This window comes from Trematomus bernacchii, unplaced genomic scaffold, assembly GCF_902827165.1.
Source record: "Trematomus bernacchii unplaced genomic scaffold, fTreBer1.1, whole genome shotgun sequence".
NCBI lineage: Eukaryota > Metazoa > Chordata > Actinopteri > Perciformes > Nototheniidae > Trematomus > Trematomus bernacchii.
In genome coordinates, this window is record NW_022987513.1 from 5,675,776 (window position 1) to 5,703,295 (window position 27,520).

At 40.3% G+C, this 27,520-nt stretch overlaps 2 protein-coding genes across 3 annotated transcripts; one reads left to right on the forward strand and one right to left on the reverse strand.

Moving 5' to 3' along the window:
- On the forward strand, positions 1-12,437 carry adora2b (adenosine A2b receptor). Its single transcript, XM_034114473.1, has 2 exons — positions 1-565; positions 9,073-12,437. The coding sequence occupies exons 1-2, from the start codon at positions 243-245 to the stop codon at positions 9,785-9,787; spliced, it is 1,038 nt and encodes a 345-aa protein (XP_033970364.1). The 5' UTR covers positions 1-242; the 3' UTR covers positions 9,788-12,437.
- On the reverse strand, positions 1,528-25,644 carry zswim7 (zinc finger, SWIM-type containing 7). Of its 2 annotated transcripts, none has more exons than XM_034114493.1 (5): positions 25,530-25,644; positions 24,030-24,051; positions 22,988-23,090; positions 17,151-17,255; positions 1,528-1,876 (listed from the first exon to the last, which is right to left on the reverse strand). In XM_034114493.1, exons 1-5 carry the CDS (start codon positions 25,609-25,611, stop codon positions 1,817-1,819), a joined length of 372 nt encoding a protein of 123 aa, XP_033970384.1. In that variant the 5' UTR covers positions 25,612-25,644; the 3' UTR covers positions 1,528-1,816. The 2 variants fall into 2 exon arrangements, with proteins under 2 accessions (XP_033970384.1, XP_033970374.1); XM_034114483.1 differs by lacking the exon at positions 1,528-1,876 and adding an exon at positions 12,445-12,837.
- Between the last annotated feature and the right edge of the window lie 1,876 nt (positions 25,645-27,520).

The following is a 27,520-nucleotide window of genomic DNA, read 5'->3' on the forward strand; positions in this document are numbered from 1 at the left end:
CTCCTGCAGCAGGCGTGGGCAGGGTGGATGCATGTTTACGCAGCTCCTGCAGCTTTTGTCAACTTTGTGGTGTTTTTACCCTTTCTTCCCAACAGATGGCTGGCTCTGCAGCTCACACTTGTGGAATACTCCTGGATTACAGCAGAAAGACTTCTTTGCTCCTCTGGGATTAGAAGCGGTGTTTTTTTGTGGGTTTTTGAAATCAGCCTGCAGCTTTTAGTCCTCTAACACACTTTGCTGACATGGATCAGTTGTATTACATCTTTATTGAAGTAGTAATCGCGGTTCTCTCCATATTCGGCAACGTACTGGTGTGCTGGGCTGTCGCGATCAACACCACCCTGAAGAACGCCACCAACTATTTCCTGGTGTCCCTGGCTGTGGCGGATATTCTGGTGGGGTGCCTCGCCATTCCCTTTGCCATCACCATCAGCATCGGCATCCACCTGGAATTCTACGGCTGCCTCTTCCTGGCCTGTTTCGTCCTGGTCCTGACGCAGAGCTCCATCTTCAGCCTTCTTGCTATTGCTATTGATAGATATCTGGCCGTAAACATTTCTCTGAGGTGAGTTTTTTTTAATTACTAGTGTGGATTTATTAAGAAAATGCTTTTTAGCTGATTAAAGTTCTTTCCCCATCTGACAGGATAAAGGTAAAGATGGAGAAAGACCCTCATTAACACCCATTTTCCCTCAGATCAATATAGGTGATCCCTTGTGTGCCAAATAAGCTTAAAACACATTGACATCTCTTCATCCTTATCTGTATTAAGGAAGAGCCGTAAATATTGGCATGTGTCCCCTATGGAAAATAATTGAATTGAGGTCCTGGAAGATGAGTAGGCTATCTGCTCTGTGCTCTCATGAATCAGTTTCCTGTGCAGCTTAATGCCTCATGTAAAAATAGCCGGATTGATATCTAAATGCGGACTGATACGCGGATAATACCTCCGTAACTGTGAAGTCCACTGAGACAAATGTAACATTTGTGATATTGGGCTATATAAATAAACATTGATTGATTGATTGTATGTGATGTTAGAGAAACACTTTGAACTGGTTTATACCTGTGATTGAACATCTAAAGAGATTACCTGTTGCCACCTTCACACAGTGGAAGAAGAAGTCTTAACTCTGACAAGTAAAAGTCATGCATTTAAAGTTGTACTTTTGTAAAATACAAACGTTTTTCATAATATTTCACAATTCAAAATATACCTTTAGCACAAAAGTAAAGATATCGATATTATATTTTATTAATACAGTTTAAAACGACTGTGGAATGTATCCCCATCGCTTAGATTGTAATTTAATTATTAAAGCTTAACAGCCATCATGGGCATATTTCAGAATATTACATTATGTATCATATTTATTGATGCCATAATGGGTTCTTCATTTCATTGTTGCAGCTTGTAGAAATGGAGCTCATTACAATGACTGATGAATGATTTACATGCTGGGTATTTCAATCATTATTTATTGGTTGATATTGTGCATTATTAATCTGGAACTACAAGGTAACTAAAGCTGTCAGATAAATGTAGTGTAATACAAATATTTCCCTTTGAGATGTAGTGGAGTCAAAAGTTGCATATAATGGAAATACATAAGTAATGCACAAGCACCTCTAATTTCTACTTAAGTACATTACTTGAATGAATGTAATTAGTTACTGTCCACCGCTGCCTTCCATCCATCAGTTCCTCTCTTATTCTCCTCCTGCGGCTCTTAAAAGATGCAGGGATCTGACTTGTGTTTGATGCGGCACAGGGGGGTGGGAGCTGCGGATCGATACCTGGCTCTGTCACGTCCATTCATCCTGATGGTTCAGGCCACCGTGCTCCCCCGAGGCGGCACTGCTGCTGGATACTTCCCTGAATTGAAGAATACACGCTTTATTATCAGTCTGTCCCTGTTGTTTCTGGCCTCTCGCCATATCAGAGTGTGCTGGATTGGTTCTTAAAGGCGGCACCGGCTGCTGTGATTTGTTGTGGGCTCTTGGTTGTGGTTCTGCTGCCTGTTCTTGCCATGGGGCTGTGGTGTGCTGTCATTTCCATTACACTCATACGCTGGCAAGAAAGGAAAGTTTGACACTTAGTCATGTTAAAAAAAAAATGTTCCCCCACCAACCAAGTCGTATGTAAAGTCCCCATTTGTAATTCTATTTCTGACCACAGACAGAAACCAAATGAGGACAGAAAACACGGGTCACGCCTGTTACATTCTCTGTAAAAGGTTTTTGAAAATGACATTTGATAGTTTCCCCTGAAAGCCCAGCATCACAACACACACACACACACACACACACACGTGATCATAAAGCCAGAGTGTGTGTGCGGCTCACATTACATGTCCACAGTGTTTGGCCGGTCTGCAGGCCATCACATGAAAGTGTTTTTACAGATGGTTTTAGTGGAAGTGAAAGGCTGAACCCAGATGTTTTAAACCCCTGGAGATGACAGAGCTGCCCACCCACTCAACGCTCTCTACGAGCCCCCGTCTTCCCTTGTTTGCTGTTCTGAGAAAAAAAAAAACCCTCTTGCTGTTTGTCCCTCTGTCCTTGTCGGGGGCTTTCGAATAACCTTTAACACATCAGAGACCCCAAAGGGTCGTCCCCACCCACCATCAGGCCTGCCTCAGCGTGCACAGGAAAAGTAAGAATGATACATTAATGCATGGTTTAAAATTCTTCCTGTCTTTGTTTCAGCAAATGATGGAGTGGTGATGGGTGTGGTACAATGTCATCCTTTGTATACATTCTGCTTTGTTACACAATAATAACACTTTTTTAAGTGGGGTTGAATGAGGTACTCAACAATTGTCGGTGATTTAGCTTCAGTAAATGACGTCCAGTATGGTAGGTTATTTTGGGTGTCATAAAATAGCACAAATACCTCACTGATGGGGGCAGCAGTAGACCCGCACCTCCCATGGTCTGCAAGGTAAAATGACTGTTTTTGTCAATGAAGTCTGGAAGCTTTGAAGAGAGCTAAATAATTCCTTCAGTGTCCCGCTGGAACAGGCTGGCTCACAGCAAAGTAAAGCAGTTAAAATATCCTAAATAAAGCTTACACTTATACTGATATTGTTTATGTTGTGCTGCTGCCCCTGTCCACATTAGTAAAATGCTCTACTTCTGTGATGGTGCTCAATTTATTCTCCTAACAGGGAGATCCACCATCTGCCGTAGGTGATACACTGAGTAGGGATAAGTACCTCATACAACCCCACTTCAAAACATCCAAAGTAGTATAAGAGTTGAAGAACCAGGCAACGCTGTGTTTATGGCTGGACTAAAAACATCTGATCCATTGATATTGAAAAAATAATTCTAAACGTCAACATCTGCTGATTTAGATGAGTATATTGATACCACCCCCACACAGGAAGCTAACGCAAGGAAGCAGTTAGCTTAGCTTAGCACAAAGACAAAACAAGGGGCAACAGCAACACAGTCCGCCTACCAGCACCGCTTAAACTCTCCAATATTATGTAATATATTGTGTTTTTTAACTTTTGTTATATTTCTCTCTGTTGAAAGTAAGACTCGCTAAAATAGTGACAGCAAGTAACTCCATGTATAATGTACAGATACAACTAACTACTTATGACATGTTTGTAAGTGAGCTTTAAAGGTGATGTCAGGGTGTGTTTGAGCTTATGACAGAGCCAGGCTAGCTATTTCCCCATACTTCCAGTTGTTATGCTAAACTAAGCTATGCTAATAGACTCCCCACTTAAACTAAATACTTAACTGACAGAGATGAGAGTCAGTCAAGAAAAACACATGTCCCGAAATGTCGAATGATAATTTGTTTCACTTTTTCGTGAAGGACTTGTATTTTTCCTTTAACTTGTCACCTGTCCTCATGTCTGCTAGAGCCACTGAGAGTGTTACATTAAGAGCTGTTGAACTGGAAAGTTGAGCAGTTACCATTCATCGAATAACCAATCAGTTGAGTTTGATAATCAATTTGATACAATCAGTTTCTTCACTTGTTGTTGACTAAACCAGACATTTGAAGACGTCATCCTAGGCTTTTGGACTCTGATCTGTATTGTGTTTACCATTTTCTGATCAATCAATTGATTCCTAAAATATAAAACAGATTATTTGAAAATAAATCAATCATTTGTTGCAGGCTAAATCTGCCTAATATGCTACACTTATGATGACTATTTGCAGGAAGTTGTAACTGTTTATATTATTGTAGTGAAACCAAGCTGACGACAGCCACTATTTTCTAAGAGAAAGAAAACTACCTAGCCTACAGGGGGTTCAATACTTCAAAAATAGATTTGGAGTTATCACTTTAGTCATCAAGGATCAAAATGAGACCAGTGTAGCTGTTGAGCTTCTTGACAGCGAGACACACTGTTGCACTGTGGGAAAGCACGTCCATACTTCCCAGGGAGCCACACAGAGATTACATCCTTATTTACTTTTCTCTCTTCTGTCTAAACAATTTTTGCATCTTAATTGGACCGTGACTGCTTTAAAATAAAGAACTGTGTTTGAGAGCTTTTATTAACCATGTGATGCGACTTAGCAAAACTCACATAAATGCTGCGTAGCTCTGTTAGCCCCACACTGAGAGGAGTGTGTCTGTGTGGTTCACTGGTGAGTGTGAACGGTCACCTGTTAGACTGTGTGTGAAGCAGGGCAGCGGATGTTTCAGAGTGTGTGTGGCCCTGCCGGGGTCCGTGGCCCCAGGCGGAAGCACAGCGACATAGAAAGAGAAGGGGATGTATGGAGAATGGAGCAGGGGAAGAAAGCAAAACAAAGATGGATGCCAGCGGGCTGTCGTCATGCCAGAACTAATCCATTCAGCCTCCACAGAGAGAGCGGGTGTGGCGGGGGGGCAGGAGTTGGGTCCTCTGGGAAACAGGCCCCTGTGCGGCCGGCTGTACTTGTGATGGACAGTCATAGGGGAGTGGGAGACGTAGAGGAAGGTGTGGAAATGTGCCGAGGTCATCCTGAGCTCTGAAGCTTCCCTTGAGTTGTTTTATTCATGGCCCCCGGGGCAGGCTGCCCACCTCCCTGCGGGGGGGCGCAGCACAGAGGCCCCGCTGCACACCACTGATGAATACTTGACTGTTGGGAATATTACAGTTATTATAGCAGGCTGTTTTTGCTCTGAACTAGGGCTGCAACTAACTTATATGTTTCGTCATCGATTAATCTGCCAATCACTTTTAGGTTGATCCTTTTGTCAGAAAATAGTGAAACATGTCCATCCCATTTCCTAAAGTGTGATGTTTTTAAATGTGTCTTGGCAGTCCAAAACCCCAAGTTATTCACTTAAAATTATATAAAAGTAGAACATCTTAAAATAAAACGGCATTTTCAGCCATTTTTGCATTACAAATTACTTTCAAATGATTTTCAAAATAGTTAGCAAGTACTTTTCTGGTCAATATGTGGACTAATCGTAGCAGCTCTACACTAATGATTAAGTGTTGTTCCTTTAACATGGCTTTCATTTTACTAGCAAATTCTCCGCACCTGAAACCCTGATGGCACACGCTTCCTGTCACAGCTATCTAATTCTGAGGGAACTGCGGCTCGTTGAACCCACTTCCTCTTTGCCTGGCTGCATTTGCAGCCTCTAATTGCCTTATTTCATTGTATTTTGATAGAAATCCCATTAAGAATCCCAGGCCAACAATATAAATATAAACTTTACCTTAATGTCACAGAACTACTACGTTTTCAAAAAACATTCAAAAAGAGAGAAAAGAGAAGCACTGTTGCACTGGGTGACAATTCCATTCAGTTGTATGTAAACACAGTATTATCTGCACCTAACTTAACCAGACAGTATACTATATTGTGGTTAGAAATACATCTATAACAACACATTTACACTGACCCAATGAAAGGTTTTTTTTCATGTGGATGGCGAAGGGTGGAACAACTATGTACATTTAAGAATTAATATTTAACTTGTTGAGCAAATGAAATACAGTTGATTTTTAATTCTTCCACTTGAAATAGCCTGACCTTATCCTCAAATGATTTATGGCTAACTGATAGCGTTCGTTTCTGCAGAACACTGTTTTCTGTTTCTTTTTTATTTGGCTGTAAATATTTACGAGGACAGGAAGCAAGGGGATAGAGAGGTGATATGAACCGTTTGCATTGTGGTAATGTGGCCTGTTGCCTTCCTGCATTTCTTATGTCTGATCCTTCAACACTTTTGTTTAATGATGTGAGAGTCTGCAGCGGTGATATCAGCGCAGTGAAGTGAAACAGCAGACTGACTGTGTTGTGATGACTGGGCCTACAAGAAGGAACTCTGCAAATACTCTATGTGCTTCAGCCATAAACTATAGTTCACCATTATTAATACAAGTTTACAAATGATTCTTAAAAGATCAGTGTGCCTCCACTTTTTACATAATTAAGCCTGTCTTACTACAATACTTCCACTTAATTACATGTACATTGGAAGAGTTATTACATTCAATTGTCCTCCATTGTACTATTAACTGTGGACTTTTCCCTATAACTTAGTTTAATTGAATTTTAAAGGGACCACCATTGATAAACAACTGAATTTATTAAAGCGACCAATAACTCTCCGAGTATCCATATTAGGAAGTAGCCTAAATATTGTTTAGCCTACTTTAAAATGTGAACCTATCCTTCAACATGATAATACATCGTTTTTAATTAGCAAGTAAACAGTTATCATTAACATTGAAATGATTAAATAACTAATTCATCATACACAACGAGTTGTTCAAAACAAATGGCTAATGAATTATAAATGACATGACAGATCAATATAAAAGAGTTACTTAATAGAGTAATGATTATTCAATCATTAACTAATGGATTAATGACGTTTTATAATTGATTGTGATTATAACTGATATGGTGTGAGGATGTCCTGTGCAGCTGTAGAGATCAGATGATTTGTGGCACCTCCAGCTCAGGCTGCTGTGTGTGTGTGTGTGTGTGTGTGTGTGTGTGTGTGTGTGTGTGTGTGTGTGTGTCACCATGTGTGAGTCATTACCATAAGGTCGCTCGCCTGAATCACTTCTAAGCAGCGCTGTGCATATGATGGGGACGGCCAGGAGGACGTGTGTGTGAGTCAGAGCTGCCTCTGTGTACCTGCCGCTCATAACTTCAGATCATATTTTAGTGAGGAGATGGCTTTATGTAAAACATTGTGAAATGTAACACTCAATATTCACTTGTTAATCCAAAGTGAAGAACACAAGATTAAACAGGTATCACAATTTAGGCATCACACTACAAAAAGCACTTACAAAGTTTACAGAGTAAAAGTGTCAAAATGCTGTTTCATTTCTCCTCTTCAAGTCTTTATACTGTATATATATATACTGTGAGGCCCAGTTACAGTATCTGCACATACCGGAAACACAAACGTGTTAACCGGCTTCACACCCCAAGGGAGGCATGTGTTTTTATTTTTGGTGTTTGTGCAACACAGGATGTGAGAAACTGTAAGAGATAGCGGCAAGTTTCTTGCTTTCATTTAGCAGCTGGTGATATTCTCAAGGGTAACATTTAAAGAGGACATTATGCTCATCTTTTGGTTCATATTTATATTTGTGGCCTCCACTGTGACATGTCTCCATGCTTTAATGTTCAAAAAGCTCTTTATTTTTCTCATACTGCCTGTGCTGCAGCACCTCTTTTCACCCTCTGTCTGAAACCAGAGTCCAGTCTGCTCTGATTGGTTAGCTGGCCGGATCTGTTGTGATTGGTCAACAGCTTAGAGATGTCTGTGTCTGCGTGGTGCATTCATGCTACCAATGAGCTCCATCAGGATGTGGGGTCCATCATTGAGATGTTAAGTGTTGCATCTTCAAATCAAACATGGAAACCAAACATCATTAAAGTAATATTAAAGTGAACTGTTTAGCTTTCGTCACCAACAGGCTTTGAGGCCGATCCCTTTCTCTGACCCCTTTCTGTTATATTTGTACTTTATTGAGGTTTTGTGGTTAACTGTGTATATTTTTAGCAATGCTAGCAGCATGGCCCCATAGACGGTCATGTCAGTCTGTCAGACAAGCCTCAACAATTATTGGATGGCTGCCATGACATTTGTTACATACATTCATGTCACCCTAAGGATACATTCTAATGAACCATTCCTGCTAAACTAATGGCGGTCCCCCCAGCTGTGCCTTGTGTTTAGAGCTAATTAGCAGACGTTGAATGTTAACATGCTAAACTAATACAACATTATACTGGTGCAGCCTCACTGTGCTGATAACCTGGATTTAGACTCTTGCTGTTTCTTTTGTCAGAGTCCTGCTGCCCCCCCCCGGACTGGCTCCATTCAAATAACTAAGAAGACTGCAATGTAGGGCTAAAGCTTCGTGTTGACGATGCTGTGGGAAAGGGATTATTATCTTTTGTTGTGTGGTTGGAAAAACTAAAAAGTACAAAAAAAAGACAGAGGACGATATTTCTTACAACACTTGAATGCACCAAGTCACAGCGAGTCACCATCCCACTTAATCATTTCTATCGTCTGCCAGATTCTCGGCCATTATTAGCCCGATGTGCATTCTGCTGCACAGCTGGAGGTACTTTAAGAGTAATGTGTCGTGTCAGTAAGGCCACACCAGCTCACTTTCTGCAAGAAAAAGAAGTGTTCTCTGTGGGCTCTTCTCCAAAACATGTGGTGTGAAGTTTGTCTCAAATCCTTTTCAAGACTCTCACAACTTCTCTATCAAAGCCTTCTAAGAAATCTAAGAGAACAATTTGTCTCATATCACAATATTAATACTATAAATATGTTTCCCTACTAAAAGTTACCAAGTTCTAGAAATAGCGATCTGCTAGCTTTAATCATGTTGGGATGCTGATACTTCGAGAAAAATAATTTAAGATGCAGGAATGTAAAGAGCACATGGGTTAATATTCCTGTTGTAAAATTGTACAAAAAAAGGAAACACACCCATTGTTTTATCTGTTTCACCTGGGATGAACTTGATCTCAAGAGCCTACTTTGAGAGATATTTGACTGAATCTTCAACATTTTAAACATATGTTAGACGCTAACCTCTGCTGTGTTTCCTCCAGGTACAAGGAGTTGATGACGGGAAAGACCGCCAGAGAGATCATCGCTATTTTATGGATCCTCTCCTTCGTCATTGGCCTTATCCCGTTCTTCGGATGGAACTTGAAGTACTCGAGCTGCAACAGCTCTGTGGCGGACAACGCTACGAACGCCAGCCTGGGGGGGCGGGGGGGACACTTACTGCAGAGCTGCCACCTCAAGTGCTACTTTGAGAGCGTGGTGGACATGCACTACATGGTCTACTTTAACTTCTTTGTGTGCGTGCTGCCGCCGCTGCTCATCATGCTGGGCATCTACATCAAGATCTTCACCGTGGCCAGGAAGCAGCTGAGGCAGATCGAGCTCAAGTGCGTGGGCAACGGGGACAGCCACCACCACGGGCTGCTGCAGAAGGAGATCCGCGCCGCCAAGTCCCTCTCCATCATCGTGGGGCTGTTCACCGTCTGCTGGCTGCCCGTCCACATCCTCAACTGCGTCACGCTGTTCTACGCCCTGAAACAGCCCGCCCACGTCATGAACGTGGCCATCCTTCTGTCCCACGCCAACTCCGCGGTCAACCCCATCATCTACGCCTACCGCATCCAGGACTTCAGGAACACCTTCCGGAAAATCCTGTCCCGATACTTCCTGTGCCGCAGGGAGGAGCTGTACCACAGCTCCAACGGCAGCAGGCACAACAGAGACCAGATCCACATGACTATCGACCCTCTGCTATAGAGCGTTTGACTCTCACTGAGGTCTATAATGTTTACAGAACAAGGGGATGATATGTGAAGATGAACTGATGACAGACGCGCCTTGAATGTGGATATTTATTTATGAATCAGCGGTCAATCAGTGAAATGTTGAATGGCGAGTCTTACGTAACCCTTGTATTGTGAAGGATTCTTTTTGAAAAACATGTTGAAGCTAACTGGATTTGTAGGACTGTGAACAGGATCCAAACTACATTCTATAATGCTATTTATCATTCTGAATCCACTCCGTTTCAACTCCAAACACCTTTAATGCCCTGCTATTTTATATTGTCAACAGTGTTTATTAATTTATTTATTAAAAGACCGTATCTTATGAGAATATAGAGATCAAAAAATGTTGTGTGGCTATATCTGTGCTCGTGGACCTAGAGAGGTACAATGGTATACTACATCTGTTGTTGTTTTCGCTTTGTGGCCGTTTGAAGATTATTTTATGCTCATGACCATCACAAGCTAAATATAGAAGAAGGGTAACACTACATTTGGATAATCAGCCTACAGATTTGTAACAATTCAACAGCTTATTAGTCGAGATTCAACAATTCAACTGCTACTTTGTTAGGTTTGTCTGTATGGTGGAATACTGTTAAAAGTTCATCTGATAAACAACTAAAGACAAGCAGGAATTGTTGAATCTAAAGTAATGAGCGTTTGAAATTAAACAAATACTTTTGATAGGCTGAGTAACAAAATACAGTGTTACCACAGAATGAAGAACAAAATATCTTTATAAAGCAGAAATGTTGTTGAACAGATGCTTCAACTTCGCACCAGTGTTGATTTTCTCCTGCCTGAGGGAATACTCCACAACAAAAACACATATTGGAAAAGGCCTCAAACCAAATAAGAAGAGGGAAAAAATGCCTAATTGCTCTGCTTATCCCACGAATCATCTCCCTTCCCAAAATAATCGAGTGACCCCTGAGAGCCAGAGAAAGACAAAGTTTTGGGTGTTAAATAAACAGGATGATTTGACTCAGCCCAAGATACAAGAAGGAATTTAGTCAAACACACCTCCAGAGCTGCTTCACGTGACTCTCATGTGAAGAAAGCAAAAGCTCAGGCAGTGTATCCCTGCATAGAAAATCTAAATACCTCAATCAATGCAAATTAGATACAGATGTATTACCAGAGCTTCTGTTGCACATGCATGTAATGGCTTACATCATTCAGTGCGGTGTATATGAATGTCACTTACTCACATCCCCCCCCCTTCACTCTCAAAGCCAGACAGTCTCAGCTGGGATCCTCAGGCTCTCTCTGTCCTGTTAGCACAGTCTGTCCTCCACAAGCTGCTGCAGTCACTCACTGACCTGAGATCAGCTGAACTTGAAAAAACAGCTAAATGAATTGTATTGAGGACTAATCAAACTGCTAAGGCACACAATTGTAACTCTTCCACACTAGCAAAGATGGGTTTGTATTGGTCTAGTTTAGCCCCCCAAAAAACCCTATAATATCATTTTTTTTAAAGAGAGCAGGTAACACAAGTGTATGGCGGCGTATTATGGCCATTAAAAGTAATACACAAATTCCTCAATCCTGAATTCCTGAAATAAAAGGGGGATGTAATGCAATAACAAAAATGGGAAATAAAAAAAAGGGAGTATTCCCTGAGTTTATTAGTCATGAATTAGCTAGAAGAACCTTGAAAGGTTGCATCAATCTTATTACAACACAGACCAGATGTGACTTTTTTTTTTTCTGAATATTTGAATTTATTTATACCTACACCCGAATATGCCTGTCATACGAAAGATTTGTTCTCTGAGAGGAAACATTATTTCTTATTGCAAGGTGCTCGCATGCAGGTTACTCGTTTGAGGAAACACAGCTGCAGCACCGAGTCAAACCTTAACGCACCTGATGCTTTAGTTCTTTTTTGGAGGGGGGTGTGGCTGAGCTTATGAGACAGAGCCGAGAGCTGATGAATCACCCAGAAAGGTCTTGGTGAATTTAATCAGAGCACAGCAGAGTTTTGCTGGGAGTATTGTGAATTTGTAATGTGACAGAAAAAAAGGGTGAACTTAGTCACCTGAGAGCCATCACTACACAAATGAAAAAACACATTGCACTGACATTTTCCCGTACTTCTCATTTGGTGTGCTTCATTGGCGCTGTTGAACCATGTTGTGTTGGTGTTGACTTCACTGCTTCACTATACCCCCCCACATGTCCAGTGTACCACCTCTCACTAACTTCAAGGGCTAAAAACAGGAGTGTGCCAAAGTGTAAGTACATTCCAATGGAGACATCTATACTGTAACTGCACTGTAACGTTGTATTACTGTCGCTGTTGTGTAAACAATAAGTACTGTAGGTGTCCGGCTTTCTACGAGCTATTGATTGATGTCAAACTATTGCCTTCTTTTGTGATTCTAAATGTGAGACAGACAAAACCGAGTTGATCTAATTCAACATTCCTGCCTTTCATTCCCGAGTTCCTGTCAGTGTGCTGTAGTGTCGTTACTAATCAGGAAGCATCCACTGTGGTCAAGCCTTCTCCCTTTCATCCAACTAAACTACAACTGATACCGCTATTTAACATAATGCAATCTGTATGTATGGTGAATTATTTTGTTAATAAAGGCAATGTTTATATTGTTAAAGGTGAGTTTTTATTACTAAAATGTATACGATTTATATTTACAAATTACATTTTTCAGGTTTTTAAAAAAAAATGTAGCTGTACATATTCACAAAAAATGTAGTTTCCAGAGAAACAGATGAAGAAACTCTTTAAAAAAAAATGAAATATCTGGTGTCTTACAGAGAGACAAATTAAAGAGTATAAACTGCAGTTGTGTTCCCGTCCTCCGATCCTCTGCAGAGACCCAAAGTGTAGGTTGAGAACATCGGCTCTCTTTCTTTAGGGGTAGTACTGAATATACCTGGGGGTCACAGAGGGGCTGTCCCACTCAGCAGTGCGGACATCTGCGGATCAGACACGCTCTCCTGCTGTGTCACAGCCATGGCCTGACACAGGTACACAGCCAGGATGTGTTTACACTGTGGACAAAAGAGCAGTCATTGGACATCAGTGTGATAAATGGCACAGAGGTGAAGAATGGCACTTTGGTAATTTCAAGTCAGACTAGAGAGGAGCTGCTGCTGGAAATGTCCCCACTGATTAAACCTCAACACAAGTTATTAGCTACAACTGCAAGGAGTATATCTAATATTTATATCACATTGATTATTATGAGTGTATTCTTTTCCTAACGGTGTGTGTTAAATTAGACGTAACTCTTGTAGCTAAATGACACAAAGCCCTGCAGTTCGACATCCGTGTGCACGAGTCAGTGAACATGTGTCACTCCTCTCATTACTATCAACATGTTAATCATTGACTTATTTCCACCTTCAGCCTATCCATGCATTTTAAATGAGATTTCCTCCACACTAACATGCCTGTGGATTAGTGTTCCTACATAAGCAATGAGGCAGAGGGTGGTGGAAAGGACAGAGGTCTGTTTACTACCTTCTCCTGTAGACTCTGTGTATCAGTCTGCTGTAGGAGGGGGGGGGGGGCTCCTTTATCTGACATCTGACCTACTTGTCAGAGCCGTATGGACCATGTTTTGCCTTATCCAGCATTGTTGGAAGTTACAGTGCCCCTGAAGTAACAGGATGGCTCCAGCGGGGGAGGACTGTTGAGAGAATGTCTCTTCTCTTGAGCTTTATAAGGTTTTAACTTTGGATTTGCAGGACGCCTTGTTGGGATCCCTTTCATGTAGTGTGTTATATCGGTTTCTGTGCATGTAAACGGTCTGCAAAGGCTCAAATCCCAAAGTTCCCTCCAGAGGCAGTTTCTCTCACTCCCCCCCAGCCTGAAACGCCTCCATTGTACTCATTTGTTTTCTTCTGAACATAGTGACATCACAATGTAACACTCTGGCTTCTATTGGCAAGCGCTCCTACACATTGTACAGGCTGAGGGGCGAATCATGTCTAAGCTGCTGACCAATCATAACAGAGCAGGCCAGCTAACCAATCAGAGCAGACTGGGCTCTGGTTTCAGACAGAGGGTGAAACGAGGTGCTGCAGCACAGGCAGTATGAGAAAGGTAACAACCTTTTTGAACATTAAAGCATTTAAACATGTCACAGTAGAGGCACAAAATACAGATATGATCCTGAAAATGATACTGCTCTCCTCTTGAAAATCTGATCCACCATGAGCCTTATCTTGCATCGTAGCTTCCACACATGCAACATCACAAAACAACTCCATCTACCTAGATTTAAAAGTTGCAGGAGAGTTTGATGAGGCAGTGAATAGTTCAGTCTGTTTTCATGGGGAATGATTTCAGAGATGAACTCATAGGGAGTCTCCATGGTCTCTGTTTCTCACACTGATTTTAGCAGCATCCTCCAGGGAATAAACTTATCCTGATGCTTGACGCAGTATTTAAAGCAACAGCCGGTCAGATAAAGACACCCCTCGCTGACCAGAACATAACCTGACCACATTACATCTGTTACACATATTTCAACGGGTGCTTTTTTACACTTTTGCCTGGGCTGCAGTTTTCTCCAGGATACACGCATGATTGACAAGACACAATGGCTGTGAAATGTCGCAGAGAGTAACTATGCTGCTGTACTAACAATGTATAGCGGATGTGTACTTCTGTTGGTTGGTGTACATATAGAGTTAGCATATGCAGAACATTGTGTACGTGCCTCTATGTGTTAAGCGTGTGTGTCATCACGTGGGTTAAAAAAAAAGTTATGAGCTAAATATATTTTTTAAAGTTTATAACCCATTTGGCCTTGTTTGAAGTGGATATTGCAAATGGGAGAAAGAGTTATTGCAGGGTTATTCTGGGGACCTGCGTTTCCCAGCACAGGCCGAATAAAGGTGAAGGGTTTATCTGAAGGCACTACTCTAAAACTAAAAAAAGCAAGTTTATTTGTTAATCTCTATTTTTAAGGTCTCTCTAAAGAGCTTGAATCAGGGATGCAAACACACGTATGGTGAAAAAAGAGAGAACTATTAGAAGCAGAAACAAAACAGCGTAATATACCATCTGACAAAGGCCTGTGATATAATGCTTCAATTACTGGCTATTCTTTATAATATACTCAGATCAATAGGAGACAGAGATGTTAAGTTATAAATAAAGGGTTTTTATTATTATTTACAGCAGGGGTGGGGAACCTTTTTCCTCTCAAGGGCCATTTCAATTTTTACAACATCCTCCGAGGGCCGTACAAATTATTGAATTTCGCCTTCCTTTCATGCTGTGCAAAGAAAAAGTAACCTCTTAATCCAGATATCTTAACATGACTCGCGTATGCATGCATGCATGTGCACGGTTGTGGCATGACCACCAAAACAGAAAGATATGGACACAAGATGTGTACAAATGTATTTAGTATCCTATCCATGTGAACATGATTTAAGTGGGGGGGGGGGCCTAACCTCCTCTAGGGGGGTCCTGGGGCACGCTCCCCCGGGAAGATTTTTTTTTAAATGTTGAAGTTAAAAGCATCAATCTGGTGCACTTTGAGAGCAAAATTAGGAGATCTATGGATACATCTCTCAACACCCATATTAAACAGACCTGTAAGCAGATTTTATTTTTCTTTATGGATATTTTACAAATCACTCCCCTTTCAAACTGAATTCTTGTTATTTTTAACAACTTTTTTGTTACTGTCATAGTATTTTATACCTGTTTTTAATTTAGTCTCTTGTTTTTTTATAACTATAATGATCATATCAAGGTGTGCCTTAACCTCACTGAGCTGAGGTTATTTGAGCCTCTCAGTCTGTCAGGAGAGAGCTCTCTTCCACCTGACCTGGTCATAGAAAAAGCTCTTTATATTCGTTAGCATAGCTAGCTAACCAGATGCTAATAACAACAGATCGCCACTGGGCTTACAACTAAATACACAGCCACGCAAAAACTGCGGCATGTGTACGGCTCCTTATGGGTACTGCAATATTTGTGCTGGAGCGGCGTTCCGGTGCTCTCCGTCAGCACTACACCACGTGATGACACGTTACGCTCGTGTTGTGTTCAAGGAACCTGTCCTTGGCCAGGAAAAACAGGGACTCGCTTGTTTAATTATTTTGCGGTCTAGATTTCTTAAACATTTTTTGAAGAGAGAAGTTGGCTGTCAGTCCGTGAGTCGGTTCTCCACGAATTACACAGGTCACCCGAATCAGCGTTAAAACAGCGGGAGGCGCCGAAAAGCGACTAATTTGCATGCATGTTATATTTAAATATAAAATATGGCACATTTTTCCAAAAGGGGAGGCCGGTCTCAGTCTTTAAAAAAATGTAATCTATCATGTAGAATTATAAAAGTAGTTAGGGTTAGTTTATTAAAAAATAACCAATTAAATAGCATTTCTATGTTGTAGTGTCTGAAATATTAAGAAAAGGTGAAATATTTTTCGAATAGCAGGGAAACTTTTATTCTTTATTACCCTAACTTATTTTATCCTCCCTACTTTAAAAAAACAAACGTAGGCTATGCCTTTTTGCAATACCTTTTTGAAAAAAATAAACAACCCACACCTGAAAGTAACAAAATGATTTCAATCAGAATCTGATCAAATATGCATAAAGAAAAGAAAATTCTCATGAAGCTGGCTACACACCAACCCGATTTTGGGAGTCAGAGGCCGTCAGAGGCAGTCGGGCATTCGCGGCGCCCTACTCAGGTTGGTGTGTCCCGCACCGTCGTCTCTTTACGGCACCTTTTCACACCTCCCGCGGCCGATTCAACATGTTGAGGAGCCGCGGGAGGTCAGAGAAAGTCGCCCGTAGGCGGGCGGCGTAGGCGGGCGGCGTAGCCGACGTAGCTGACGTAAAAGTCGGGACGCCTTCGGTACGCGTTCTTTGGTCTCAGGTTGGTGTCCCGACTTTTCCCGACTTTTCCGTCAGCTACGTCGGCTACGCCGCCCGCCTCCACCGCCCGCCTCCGCCGCCCGCCTACGAACACACCGCAAATACTTCAGTCGACGAGTGGCAATAACTGTCCTTACCAGCAGGCAGCGGTAGTGTGAACAGCCAATCAGAGTGATTGCTTGTCCAGACTTTCTCCGACCTCCTGCGGCCGATTCAACATGTTTAATCGGCCGCGGGAGGTCAGAGAAAGTCGGGAGGTGTGAAAAGGTGCCGTAAAGAGACGACGGTGCGGGACACACCAACCTGAGTAGGGCGCCGCGAATGCCCGACTGCGCCCGACTGCCTCTGACGGCCTCTGACGGCCAAAATCGGGCTGGTGTGTCCGGGCCTTAAGCTAAACTTGCCAGCCTTATTCTCTAAAGTGTTGAGCCTCTGTGTAACACTGTGGGACACTCACCAGCGGGCCCTCATTTCTGCGCAGCACGGTGTAAGCAAAGGCCGGGCACGGGCAGTAGTGACAGGACACAAAGCATGTGTACAAACGCCCCGATCCTCCTATCACCTGCAACAGATTAATGCAAAACAAATGTAAATATATGGCAATGCTTGTATTGGCCTTATTTGAAAGATCATTGACAGAGACAAACGTGGGCGGTTTATTTATGATGGAGGAGATTCACCGATTAAGATCACAATTTGCTGTTTTTATTGGTCGTGCGTGTGGCCGCTGAGGAGCAGTGGAGACAGTAAAGGCATGAAGAAAAACAAGATCATTCCTGGATACCAAATGTCTCTCAGCTAGTCGAGACATGAAAGGAGTCAGCCATTTCGCCTCTATCTCTCTCCACAACCTTAACCATGACTGCTGGATCAAACCCAGTTGTTTTGTTGTTTTTGTTTGTTTTTGCCTGTCCTTGTTTGTCTACCCTCCCTCACACTGTAAAGCGTCTTTGAGTCCGAGAAAAGCGCTATAAAAATATAATTTATTATTATTATTATTAGTTTACTCATCTCGAATTTAAAGAAAACATTTTATATCATGCTATTTTTAAATCAACTAACTGTATCAGAGTAATGCCAAATGTCAAAGTGATAGAAGTTTTTTGTTATAATTTCCGATAATTTCAAGATCTCTATGAAGTCTTCTGCAGAGAGATGAAACTAGAGATGATGTCATCTGCAGACGAACCCTGTTCACACATTATGTAAGAAGTCATGGTATTTTACTGGGATATAAGTGTCTTCTACACCACAGCTGTAAGCTATCACGTCACATAAACTGATTTGGATGGAATATCTCAAATATCCCAACTACAGTTATGGTAAGACATACTTCATACTTTATTCCCTGAGGGTAATTTAGATTGCATAACACTTGCTCCTTTTAAGTATAAAATAAAAATATTTTAAAAATAAATATTAGTACAAACATAAAGAAGTGCACATATATATGACAACATATAACAACAATAAGTATGTGTATTAATAACATTTAAGATATTAATGCAGAAAACCAGATTTTTAACCTGATCATTTTGAGTGGACTCTCGTTTTTTAATGTTTCATAAAAGTGACAGAAAGCCGGTTGAGGTTGCTTCCACCATCAACATCATTTCACATTAGGTATGTTGAGGAAACAAGATAGAAACTATGCATTTTTAAACAAGCCGTACGTAGTTCACTCCCAGCCATAGACAGTGATCTAAGTCTCGTCCTGATGCACATGACACATGAGGACATTAAGTCTGTGGATTAGCTTGACACTGCACAATAACTAATGCCTCCCAAGATGACAAAGCTGGCTCCATTATTCTCCAGAGCTCGGATAAATCACCTTTCCCTGTGACCTACGAAAGCAAAAAACGTCTTCAACGTGACACTTAATTATAAATAAGACATAAAGAGAGACAAATGCATGGGCTTAAAGCACCTCAGTGCGGATGAATAAAGCTTCATGCACTGCAGGAGGAGGATGGAAACAGTACGACTGTGGAGACCGAGCCAAGGACCTCTACTGCTCCAAAGAGCCAGGTTTATTGAAAACCAGCTCACACTCTGGGCCTTTTTGTTGTAAGCTGTCATCATAGATTATGTGGCTCTGCTACAGCTCACACCGCAAACTGAAGGCTTTCACTGCCTGGCAGGTATCCAGGTCTCCCTCAAAACGACACTATACATCCAGATCAGCCATTCAGACAGTCGCTGCGGAAGGAACAGTTAAAGCCTCGGCAAAGCTCTGAAATGCTGGCTCACACAGGAATACTTTTTGGGAGAGTCGGCAGCAGACAGAGGGCGGTCCAAAGTCCTGGCGCTCTGTCCCCTGGTTCCACACCACTAAGAAGGCTTCAGGGAAGTGTAAAGCTCTGGGAAGCCATTAAGACTCACACCCATTGCATCTGTTCTCCAGCACACTGTATAAAGACTGGGATGACTAATACAGTAAGTGCTTCAAGAATTGCCTGTCTCTCATGGGAGTGCTGATGAACTACCTCCAGTGCTAAAAAGCCTTCCACATAAAGTGTGTTTTACGTTCCTGTCACAGGACTATGGTTTGGAAACGTAATGCCCCTGGAGAAGGTGTATTGAAGTACTGCCACATCTTAAAACCAGGCATTTGCATTAGTACTGCATCCTTACTTCCCCTCTCATCACCTTATACATTTATTTCTGCTGTTTGCCACAGACAAACCAGATCAGGAACAGAGACTTATCAACGATTTCAAACAAAATATAGGGTGCTGAAAAGTTCTCTTCATTCATATATAAGGATGGGAACATTAGCCAAATTTCTATTATCGGGAACATTTGTGAATATCTTAATAGAATATCTTTTTATCATGTCAGAAAAAACAGGCTCATCCAATAATGCTTTTCTAAAAAAGGTCTTGTTTTGATCAACAGACAGTCCAAAACCTAGAGATATTTAACGTACAACTGAATATAGCTAATTTATCAAATGTGATCAAGATGTTTGCAAATATTTGGCTTTTTTTTAACTTTGATTTTTTATAAATCAATGATGAAAATAGTCAAAAAAATTACAATCAACAACTTAATCAATTAATGTTGGCACCACCATACTGTCCTCAACAGCAACCTCAATATTTAGTTGTGTATAAAACAAAACACACTATTCACACAATGTTGGTGTCCATACAGCTGGAGTTTTAATATTGTTGGGCATACATTACTCACTACTTCTGTTTACTAAAAGCAAACCATAACACGTGAAAGGATAATGAATGTTAAGAATGAGATATGGTTAAAATATCCCATTGGTTAAATGCCATTCTTTCTTTAAATATTATTTTCTTTTGAAGAAGTAGGAGCCTGGACAACATATCTTTTTTGATTTATCCAATGTTTCAAGATGTCTCTCACATTGCCAAATTGGCACACAAGTCACAACACTTCCCGTGAACTCAATATTGTCTATGAATATAGTTTATTCCACAAATGGGTTTAATTTCTGGAAACCATCTAAGAACACTCATTTAAGGGGCCCTAATATGTTTTGGGAGTTTTCCCTTTCCTGTAGTGTGTTATGTAGGTTTTTTTGCATGTAAATTGGATAGCACTTCAACGCAGTGTACTTATCAGGGGCGGGACATCTTTTAGCGGTTGACCAATCACAACAGAGCCGACCAGCTAACCAATCAGAGAAAGACTGGGCTCTGGTTTCAGACAAAGGGTGAAAAGAGGTGCTGCAGCACAGGCAGTATGAGAAAAATAAAGAGCTTTTTGAACATTAAAGCATGGAGACATGTCACAGTAGAAGCACTAAACACAAATATGAACCTAATATGAGCATATTAGGGCCCCATAAAGATGACCTTTTATGATCTGATGAGAGAAATCTACCCTCACATCCTGCACACGTCACACAGACAGTGTATGACTAATGACTGTCGGGCTCTATTTTTTAAATGAGCAACTGCTTCAGGAACTGACGTCACTGCTTTCATTCTCTTGGAGAGGATTAAAAACCGTCTCCTTTCACATGATGCTCTCCAAATATTATTCAACTTGAGGGGAAACATGCAGCCTGATCATCAGAGGTGCATCTTCACCGATCTTCCATTTTTTTTAAAGTCTGTGATTATCTTAAGTTACATTTCATGCCATGCCAGCCATGTTCTGGTTGGCATGCTTGGTTGTTTTCCAGCAGCTGCTTTCTGGAGCACCCACTGTCAAGATTAATCTGAGAGTCAGAGAGCGGGGAAAGCTAAATATTATTGTCATGGCTTAGAGACAGCATTCAAACAGACACTATGTAAACCATGGTCTCACTTAATGCATCACTAACGTTTCAAACATTAAACAGACCTGCCATCATCACAGGAGCAACACTCACTACTGCTAATGCCACCAAAAATAAACCAGCAAGAGTTATAACAAAGAGAAAGGAGAACGTTATGTGATATATTAGCATGCTGTTGATGTTGTAAAACTTCCCAATTAAGTCATGAGGTGACGCTGGCATTCCCAAAACAAAAGCCTGTTCCTACATGACGATAGCAAAGCATCAGGAATGTTTCACTTGGAATTCTGAGTACTTAAAAAATGCAACCTGACTATTTACTCTCTAATTAAAGTCAACAATGCTTGGTCGTGTAAGACTTAAGCATTTAAAGTTTGCACTTCAAAACAACAAATGATTGTAATAAAGTGGATTATTTAAAGGGAGGTTCTGTTACGTGTTACAATTATTTGACTTTTTAGAAGAAGCCCCTTAATCACTCTATTTAGATAATAAGATACATTTGAATTATGTCTGTACAGTGAATATGAAGCTATAGCTAGCAGCAAGTTCAGCTTAGCATAAAGAGCTAAACAAGAAAAAACAGCTTAGCAAAATCCTCCCAGTTGACAAAGGTGACAACAGATATTATATATATATATATATATATATATAGTTTGTTTAATGCATTCAAATACCAAAGCAAACAAACCTTAATGAGTTAAGAACAGTTGGCTGACAACTGCTCAAAGACACTGCGCCAGGCTGAGAGATAGTGCAGCACAAAACTCATCGTAAGACGTGTTGTTTTCAAACTGATTTGTTTACATTGATTTTGTACAGACTAAAATATACCTACAGCTGTGTGTGAATGGCGGTCTGTGTCTGTATGTGTGAGTCATGTTGAAACTGAAGTGTTGCAGCAAGTTAACTTTCAATCAATTCATTAAAACCTCAGTTTATACACAGCAAATCACAGACCTAACTGTTCACAATCTAAACATCACAAAGCGCCAATCATATTTGGAAAATCTGACACACGTATCTATACAGTATTACATATTTCTACTGTGAAAGTTGGTTGTTGGTTGAGTACCAAAAAAGTATAAAACGCTTCAGAAACCAGAGCCAGAGCCACAACCATAAAACATAAGACCACAGATCAAGATAAGTTTGGAAGGGAAAAATATTTTCCAGAACAGAATAATAATGGACAATTGCCTTTCCAGTATATGCTGCTTGACCACTATTGTCAGACAGACCTTAAGGAAATTAGACTAAATAAAACAGTAAAAACGCCCACAATTGTCTGTCCCAAAAGAACAGAACATGTCTTTTTTTAGCTGCATTGAGCTACAGTTCCTTTTATAAATCTGTTTTTGCAGGGGCCTGAAGGAGTTTACAGGAAATGTGGGTCCCAATGACCACAACCTCAGTGGGCTGCCTCTTCTCTTTTAACTTTGAGGAGAGGGTGAAAAATCGTACCCTGGGGATTTACTATCAGGGAGGGAAATCTAAATGTTCTCGATGTCATGATATATCTGGCAATACAAGACCGCAAAACCTTTTTTTCACTATTAATATCCACCCCTGAGTGCTTCTATTATACAATTATAAAGTGTCACATGCTAAATGAGCTTCAATTAGCACACAGTAGTGTAGTGTGTGTTTGTGTGAGGCATGCAGGGACTTGACTAATGGATGTGCCACAGGTTGAACACATGAATTGAAGGAAGATAACTGACTGATGGGACTTGTTTTTGTATTTTTATGAAACCATGAATCAAAAGGTTCAAACTAAAAGATCAGCTGCTCAAGTGGGTTTGACACAGTTCACATTGTCTTTACAGATAGGGCATTCAATCCTGATTATTCCATTGGTTTCATTCAAAGGGATTCATATAATCCTGCTCACATTGAATTTGTGACTAAGGTTGGAACGACTTATATATTATGGTAATGATTTATTGTAAGGATGCAAACCATTTGATGTGTAGTATATAAACTGCAAGTACAGTTTGAAAAGCGCCAGATTTGACAGAAGCATCACGGACCTGGAAAGCTTTGCGTCCACTGGGAGATGACAGACAGGTGACTGAGTGCTGGTCAACAAGGTCCAGAGCCTGCAGCGCACACGGCCCGAAAACAAACTTCAGCCTGAAAGAACGAGGAAGAAACACAGACAGATATTTGACATGGCATAAATACAGAAACTGCTGAGTAGGAGTTTGAAATTGTTTTGTGAACATTGCATCGTGTGTGAGTGTGAGGGCCTGCGGTGGAGCTCCTAATTAAATAAGCATGTTTTAGCTTCAGGCACAGTTAGTAGAAGAACCAGAACCTGCCTCTTTAACAATCACTTCTACCCTGTATCACTGTTGAATCTTCTCACAATTGTGAATCTAAGGTGAAGCACTTGCTCATTTATCGTAGAAGACAAACACTATAACAGTTTCTTTAAAGTCCATGCTAGAGATGGAAGAAAACAAATTATTTAGCTTGAAACTAAACCAAACTGAAGCTTTTTTTGTACATTTTTTAAATCTATTTTACAATTATTCATTCTTCACAGCACCTATTTTCACCCTCTTTCTGAAATGAATGAAACAAATATTGTTGTTTTTTTCTTCATATCTTTCTCATGAGGCAGATATGAGACAAACCAGGAGACAAATATAAAAATAGGATTATGTCTGCCTGTGTGACCAGAGAATGATGAAGAGCCCCTAAACCAAAGCTTCCCGACATACAGGATGTGGCCGTGTTGACCCAGACAGTGAGCAACCTTCTCTCTCACTAACTGAACAACTATGAAAGCCAGGAACATTTCTCTGTGAAGACACAAAGCAGCATCATGGCATTGTGTCTCAGTGTTACATCACTTTGGCAAACCCAGACAGTAAAAAAAACACCTCTCATCCTCCGCAGTGTGGCTTCTGCACTTAACTTAGATCATTACTCTGATGAGGAAAGATGACTACCGTGAGAAATGAGGAAAAAAACCTGCAAAACGATGTTAGTGATTGTAGGCTTTGTGGTTCACATCTGTGATGGAAGTTAATTGATAATAATGGGAATGATGAAATTGATACTTACGCAATAAGCAGGTCATCAGGTACTGCAAAAGAAAGAAAAATGAAAACATATTTTAAAATGTGTGATCATGTATACTAAAAGAAATTGACAGATTGAAGAGTGATACAACTTCAATTATACTTATTTATCTAGTAGGTGGAATCAGTTTTGAAGACATTCATAAATTCACAATTTTCCTGCAGTGTAAGGTAAAGATTTGATATTAAAATACACAACACAGAACAGAACCTTAAGACTACATCATATTTTTACATTGTGGTAATGCTACTTGTTAGTATATGTGTTTACCACTCCTAGTGATACAACAATGTAGAGGCCAGACAGTTATGGGTTGGAGTCTACTGACTTTTTCAGAAAATACGGGTGAAAACGACTGCTGAAATGGCATTGAGTCTTGTAAAACGGCTGCGGCTTAACTTTTCAAACCTGCATTACTGTTGAGTCCCTGGGCCTGACTTCAGTATACAGATAAACCAACTCTTCATAAAGCCAAAGTTTCAGTGGTTCAGTTTGTTTGTCTAATAAATGGACCAAACCCACTGAATAATGGTAACAAAAGCCCAATGAGGCATAGCAGTTGTGATTTACGCCTTGGTAGGACATAATCCTTTATGGACAATATACACAAAACCTTGTTGTGGGTTTGTTTTGGCATAATCTTCCCATATTTTATGTTGTGTGGCGACAAAAACACTTCGAGGGCAACTGTATGCAACTTGTGTTAAGAAACGGTAATGTTGCGTGACAATTTAGGAATGTGATGAAACGAAAATGTTTGTTGTGTTGATTCAGACAGTGTCATCATGTTGTTTATAAGCCTCTTTTTTTTTTTACAGAAAATAAGGGCATAAATTATGGCATTATGTTCATTTAAGCGTCCCAATAAGCAAACATACAAGATAGACCTCTAGTTATAACTTATAGAATATATGATGGTTAAATTCCACTTAGCTGCTTCTTCTTCAGGTCATGACTTATTACACACAAACAGAACAGGACCTTTGTTAATATTAGTAGAACCAACTGAGATTTCTAACAAGCCAATGTCTGCTATTAAATAGGTTTGAACCCTTGAAGTGAACACATACATTTGGAAGTCATTACAGAGGAACACACCTGTACTTTCCTGTTAGTGTTTGCTGTGAGAAAAGCCCTGTTTATTCAGGTGTGTAAGCCTAAACTAGTGTACAGTGACAGAAGTGTGTACCAGCAGCGCCTCCCACAGGCCAAATATTAAACTACATCATAAAACAGTTAAAATGTTAGAAATGCTGCATGAACGCTACTGTAAAGCACACAACGACAGCTGTTTTTGACTTAATGTAAAGTTAACTACGGCGTACTAACCAAGGGTAAGTTAACATTAAGTTTGCTCAAATAGTCAAGCGAGTTTGTCACGTTCTGCTATATTAAAGCTAGTAATGCTACAGCTACTTTTCCACTAAAACTGCCCCTGGGAATAATTGTTTGGTCTATCTCTCTTTACCAGCTTCGTCTTACTTTGGGAAGTTTCCTGGTATGCTTTTTGAATATCTCGGAAAAGCTGTTCAGCAACTGCAGGTAAGAACGAACGCATCTTCATTATGGATGTGTACTTTTCAGACCGTTTCGTTTCAGGAAGTCACCAACTCCGGTAGCCAATAAACTGCGACCAAAATATAACGACATCCGGTTCGAATGTCTGATTTCCCTCCAAAATAAAAGCCAACATACCTCAAGCGTTGTATTTGTTCGGAGACCCTTGAGCTTTTAGGCCTTTCAACGTTTCAAAAAGGACGAAGTAGAGATCATTTTAAAGTTCCTGCTACTACATAGGCACATTTACTTTTGATTTTAAGAGTAGCCAATACAAGTATTGGGAAAATAGCCTGCTTTAATCCTTAAAATAGTCTCTTTAGGGGCATGTGTATGTGAAGGAAGAGCAAATCCCAAACATACTTTCATGCAAATTCAGGACAATATTATCTTGTGTTGTTCTATAAAGGCACCAGTATCACAACTTTCCATGTCATTTTTAACAAACAAAGCAAATTACATTAGCTTGACAAATAAGACCAATAATTCCTTGCTATGTAGGCTACCTGGCAGTTTCTTACAATTCTCATAAACATGAGATCAGCAGTAATAGTAATTTCCCATGGGGGCAGGTTTTTTTCACAGAAAATATTTTTAAATATAGAAATGTAAGTGTTATTGAGAACACAGATTTCTTCTCCATTCCACATCTGTTTCCAGGGTCCTGGTGCATGTCACTAACACACTGCAATACTTGAATGGAATAGAACCACAATCAAGTTCATTACTACTATTGCTTTTACTGCCATTATGAATCATAATGTCTGCTTTGAGACAGCTCTTTACCAGATTCCAGGAGCTGGCTCACCTAAATGGAAAGCACCTAAATATCTTCTGTGAGATCGGCCTATAGTTGTGCATTATCTCATCCACTTTACTGCAGTAATAAAGGTATTTTTCTGCATTTGAAGGTGCTCTATCTAATGCGATTAATTGTTTTCTATACAATTTATTTTTTATGAACCGCAAGTTGAAATTGCTAAAGAATGTGGTAAAAATGTTTTCATTTTATATTTCACATGAAAAGGATCCTGAAGAGTTGTGGTACATGTCAGTCAATGACTGTTGTGATTGATCAGGCCATAATCTAAAAAACAAAAATGGTATTGGTTAATTTAATAGATGGCACACCTACACATTTTTCAGTGGTGGAGAACTGATCCACTTTATTTGATTGGTCTGAACCCTTGTAATAGCCTACTAAGAGACATTGTGCGATACAAACATTGCATTTCAACATCATAGGATACACGGGTTTTCAAGTCTCAATTTCAAAAAGACAAAAAAAAAAAGTCACCACTGCGAGTTTGTGAGAGAGCTGAAAAGATTCTCCAATTCTTTTTCGGCTTCATGTCGGATTTCTTTAAGATTCAAGTTTGTAAACTTTTTTTGTCATTGCCTTTGTAAACACATAACATCCCCTCCTTAACAGGATGGATGATGAAGATGTTGAAAAAAAAAATCTGAACATGTGCTATGACAACTGATTCAAGATCAAAATAAAAGGAAAGAAAGGAAAGGAAAGTTTAGAGCATAATGGATTTGTTAACTGAGCAAAGCTGAAAGACAAAACATGGTAATTTTTCACCATCTGCAACGGAAAGTTACTGCCATTAATGAAATTGACCTATAATAATTCAAAGCTTTATGCCTCTTGACTGACACAACGAAAGCAGAGATTAAGTGGTCACGGTTTTGAGCCACCATGACGGCAAACATTTAACGGTACCAAACACTTAAAACTGTAACTGTGATGTGTCAACACTACAAAATAATGTACCAGCTACAAAAAAAGACAGGAAGTTTCAACATCCAGATTTCTGTGAGTGGTGGGAAAAGGTTAAAGCACATCTTAGTATACTCTTATGCTGGAGGTTGAATAAGTTACACAGCAGGTAATATGCTTTTTTTTCTTG

What these genes read in the sequence shown, in the direction of transcription:
- adora2b (XM_034114473.1), top strand. Translation starts at nt 243, where the DNA reads ATGGATCAGTTGTATTACATCTTTATTGAAGTAGTAATCGCGGTTCTC. An exon ending in GCCGTAAACATTTCTCTGAG is followed by an intron (nt 566 to 9,072) that starts GTGAGTTTTTTT and finishes TGTTTCCTCCAG; the next exon opens with GTACAAGGAGTTGATGACGG.
- zswim7 (XM_034114483.1), bottom strand. Translation starts at nt 25,611, where the DNA reads ATGAAGATGCGTTCGTTCTTACCTGCAGTTGCTGAACAGCTTTTCCGA. An exon ending in ATACCAGGAAACTTCCCAAA is followed by an intron (nt 24,052 to 25,529) that starts GTAAGACGAAGC and finishes TTTCTTTTGCAG; the next exon opens with TACCTGATGACCTGCTTATT. An exon ending in GTGGACGCAAAGCTTTCCAG is followed by an intron (nt 17,256 to 22,987) that starts GTCCGTGATGCT and finishes AATCTGTTGCAG; the next exon opens with GTGATAGGAGGATCGGGGCG.